Below are 5,000 nucleotides of genomic sequence, written 5' to 3'. Positions count from 1 at the left end.
ATACGCACACACACACACACATACGCACACACACAAACACACACACACACACACACACACACACACACATACGCACACACACAAACACACACACACACACACACACACACACACACACACACACACACACACATACGCACACACACACACACATACGCACACACACAAACACACACACACACACACACACACACACACATATACACACACACACACACACACACACACACACACATACGCTGATCTTCCTGCTCTGATTTATCAGTTTGGGGATTTGCACCACCAACCCTCTGGTTGTAGACCTATCTAACCTTTACTCTGTCTCTCTGCCTGTCTGTCTGCCTGTCTGTCTGTCTCTCTGTCTGTCTCTCTGCCTTTCTCTCTGCCTGTCTGCCTGTCTGTCTGCCTGTCTGTCTGTCTCTCTGTCTCTCTCTCTGTCTGTTTGTCTGTCTCTCTGCATGTCTCTCTCTCTGCCTGTCTCTCTCTCTCTCTCTGCCTGTCTGTCTCTCTGCCTGTCTCTCTCTCTCTCTCTGCCTGTCTGTCTCTCTCTGTCTCTCTCTTTCTCTGACTGTCTCTCTCTCTCTCTGTCTCTCTCTCTGTCTGCCTGTCTGTCTGCCTGCCTGTCTGTGTGCCTGTCTGTGTGCAGTGCCCTCTAACCTGGCGGTGATGGTGTACCTGTTTGGCGGTGCCTTCCTGTTGGGGGCGGGCGATGACGTGGCGTTCCTCGGAGACTCTCTGTACGACGGGAAGGAGCTGGCGGACCGTGGCGAGGTCATCGTCGTCACGGTGAACTACCGCGTCGGCACGCTGGGCTTCCTGAGCACGGGGGACGGCCGCGTGGCAGGTCAGCTGATCACACGCCAACACGCCAACACACCAACACGCCACACGCCAACACGTCACACGCCAACACGCTACACGCCAACACACCACACCCCAACACGCCAACACGCCACACACCAACACACCAACATGCCAACATGCCACACGCCAACACACCAACACGCCACACGCCAACACGCTAACACGCCACACACCAACACGTCAACACACCAACACACCAACACGCCACACGCCAACACACGAACACGCCACACGCCAACACGCCAGCACACCAACACACCAACACGCCAACACACCAACACGCCACACGCCAACACGCCAACACGCCAACACGCCACACGCCAACACGCCACACGCCACACGCCAACAAGCCACACGCCAACACGCCACACGCCACACGCCAACAAGCCACACGCCACACGCCAACACGCTAACACGCCACACATCAACACGTCAACACACCAACACACCAACACGTCAACACACCAACACGCCACACGCCAACACGCCACACGCCAAAACGCCACACACCAACACACCACACACCAACACGCTAACACGCCACACACCAACACACCACACGTCAACACACCAACACGCTAACACGCCATAACACGCCACACACCAACACGCCACATGCCACACACCAACACGCCAACACGCCACACACCAACACGTCAACACACCAACACGCCAACACTCCAACACACCAACACGCTAACACGCTAACGCACCAACACGCCACACGCCAACACGCCAACACTCCAACACACCAACACGCCAACACACCACACACCAACACGCCACACTCCAACACGTCAATACACCAACACGCCACACTCCAACACGTCAACACACCAACACGTCAACACACCAATACGCCACACTCCAACACGTCAACACACCAACACACAACACGTCAACACTCCAACACGCCACACTCCAACACGTCAAAACACCAACACGCCACACGCCACACGCCAACACGCCACACGCCAACACGCCAACACTCCAAAACGTCAACACACCAACACACCAACATGTCAAAACTCCAACACGTCAACACTCCAACACGCCAACACACCTCACGCCAACACGGCACACGGCACACGCCAACACGCCAACACGCCAACACTCCAACACGTCAACACACCAACACACCAACACGTCAACACTCCAACACGCCAACACGCCACACTCCAACATGTCAACACTCCAACACGCCACACGCCACACACCAACACGCCACACGCCAACACGCCACACGCCAACACGCCAACACGCCACACACCAACACGCCACACGCCAACACGCCACACTCCAACACGCCACACGCCACACACCAACACGCCACACGCCACAAACCAACACGCCACACACCAACACGCCACACGCCACACACCAACACGCCACACACCAACACGCCACACGCCACACGCCAACACGCCACACGCCAACACACCAACACGCCACACGCCAACACGCCAACACGCTAACACACCAACGCGCTAATACGCCACACATCAACACGTCAACACACCAACACACCAACACGCCACACACCAACATGCCAACACGTCAACACACCAACACACCAACACGCCACACACCAACATGCCACACGCCAACACGCCACACGCCAACACACCACACACCAACACGCTAACACTCCATAACACGCCACACACCAACACACGCCACACGCCAACACACCAACACGCTAACACGCCATAACACGCCACACACCAACACGCCACACACCAACACGTCAACACACCAACACACCAACACTCCAACACACCAACACGCTAACACACCAACACGCCACACGCCAACACGCCACACGCCACACACCAACACGCCAACACACCAACACGTCAACACACCAACACGCCAACACGCCAACACTCCAACACACCAACACGCTAACACGCTAACACACCAACACACCAACACGCCACACTCCAACACATCAACACACCAACACGCCACACTCCAACACGTCAACACACCAACACACCAACACGTCAACACACCAACACGCCACAGTCCAACATGTCAACACTCCAACACGCCACACGCCACACACCAACACGCCACACGCCAACACGCCACACTCCAACACGTCAACACTCCAACACGCCACACACCAACACGCCACATGCCACACGCCAACACGCCACACACCAACACGCCACACGCCAACACACCAACACGCCACACGCCAACACGCTAACACACCAACACGCCAACACGCTAACACACCAACACGCCAACACACCAACACGCCACACGCCAACACGCTAACACACCAACACGCCACACTCCAGCACGTCAACACACCAACACACCAACACGTCAACACTCCAACACGCCACACACCAACACGCCACACTCCAACACGTCAACACTCCAACATGCCAACACGCCACACTCCAACATGTCAACACTCCAACACGCCACACGGCACACACCAACACGCCACACGCCAACACGCCACACTCCAACACGTCAACACTCCAACACGCCACACACCAACACGCCACACGCCAACATGCCACACGCCAACACGCCAACACGCCACACGCCAACACACCAACACGCCACACACCACACGACACACGCCACACGCCAACACGCCAACACGCTAACAACCAGCTGCCTGTCCGTCTGTCTGCCTGTCTGCCTGCCTGTCTGCCTGTCAGCCCGTCTGTCTGTCTGCCTGTCTGTCTGTCAGCAGTGTTCCCAGGGGTCTAGCTGCTCCCGTCCTGTTCAGGTCACAGAGAGGAGGAAGATTTTCTTTTTGTCACACAAACGTCCAAATGTCATAAATTTTTTTGAAGGAGTGAAGAAAACCCCAATCATTTCTCCCAGGGATGATCAATGTTTTGATCCGGAAGTCTGGAGGCCTGACCTCTGAGGTGTGACCTCTGAGGCCTGACCTCTGAGGCCTGACCTCTGAGGCGTGACCTCTGAGGCATGACCTCTGAGGCGTGACCTCTGACGCCTGACCTCTGACCTCTGAGGCCTGACCTCTGAGGCCTGACCTCTGAGGCCTGACCTCTGAGGTGTGACCTCTGAGGCCTGACCTCTGAGGCCTGACCTCTGAGGCGTGACCTCTGAGGCATGACCTCTGAGGCCTAACCTCTGAGGCGTGACCTCTGAGGCCTGACCTCTGAGGCCTGACCTCTGACGCCTGACCTCTGAGGCCTGACCTCTGACGCCTGACCTCTGAGGCCTGACCTCTGAGGCCTGACCTCTGAGGCCTGACCTCTGAGGACAAATCAGACAAATTGTGGAGCTGCACATTTTTCATCCTGAACGCCTCGCTGAGCGTTTCATTTGAACATTTAGTGAAGGATCTGAGACCTTTCCCACCGGCTGACCTGTGTGTGTGTGTGTGTGTGTGTGTGTGTGTGTGTTAGCAGATAAGGTGTGTTAGCTCAGCTGTTCTCGGTGCTGATGGCTCCACTGTGCTGCTCAGATTAAAACGTGTTTATTTTTCCCAACTTTGATCATGTGACAGTTTTCAGACACGAGTCAGTTTGTCTCACAGTCGGGCTTCAGATCTGCAGCTGGGAGGAGATAATCTCAGATAATCTCAGATAATCTCAGATAATCCCACTCGTTTCCAACGCTAATCAACTTGTTTCCAGAATGTTCTTGAATCAAGTCTCATTTTCTTGAGACATTTATATTTATCATTCCAAGAAAAAAAAAAAAAAAAGTCCTGAAACAAGAGGAAGTGACTTGGTGTTCACTGGCGGCTCGAGTCTGAAGAACAACAAGATTTAAAGACCAGACGTGGGCTGAATTAGTTGTTGAAATATTTTTTTATTTTTTGAAATATTTTGATATTTTAATCACATAAAATCCAAAACATGCAGGGAAAAATGTGACACAAGAAAATTACTAAAAAATTAGCCAAACAAATACAGATAATTAGCAAAAAAAAAAAGCAACAACAAAAATAATAATAATAACTTATAAGAAAGCTATATTATATATGTGTATATATATTATGTATGTAATATATGTATGTTTCTTAGGATGATTTAAATCTAAATATTAAACTTCAGCCTCTCATCTCTGAAAGACGCCTTCAAAAGTCCGGACGCGGCGTTCTGTACCTTAAACGCACCGCTGTCACTTTAAAT

General features: G+C 53.1%; 1 protein-coding gene across 1 annotated transcript in view; it reads left to right on the top strand.

Annotated features, from left to right (window-relative positions):
• Positions 1–5,000, top strand: part of LOC115365033 (bile salt-activated lipase-like) — a 16,932-nt gene that overhangs the window by 3,505 nt on the left and 8,427 nt on the right. The window contains exon 6 of the mRNA XM_030059745.1: positions 647–844. Coding sequence (XP_029915605.1) covers positions 647–844 — 198 coding nt within the window. The remainder of the gene's footprint in view (positions 1–646; positions 845–5,000) is intronic.

This window comes from Myripristis murdjan, chromosome 9 (assembly GCF_902150065.1).
Source record: "Myripristis murdjan chromosome 9, fMyrMur1.1, whole genome shotgun sequence".
Classification (NCBI taxonomy): domain Eukaryota; kingdom Metazoa; phylum Chordata; class Actinopteri; order Holocentriformes; family Holocentridae; genus Myripristis; species Myripristis murdjan.
This window is presented reverse-complemented; position numbering and strand designations above follow the sequence as displayed.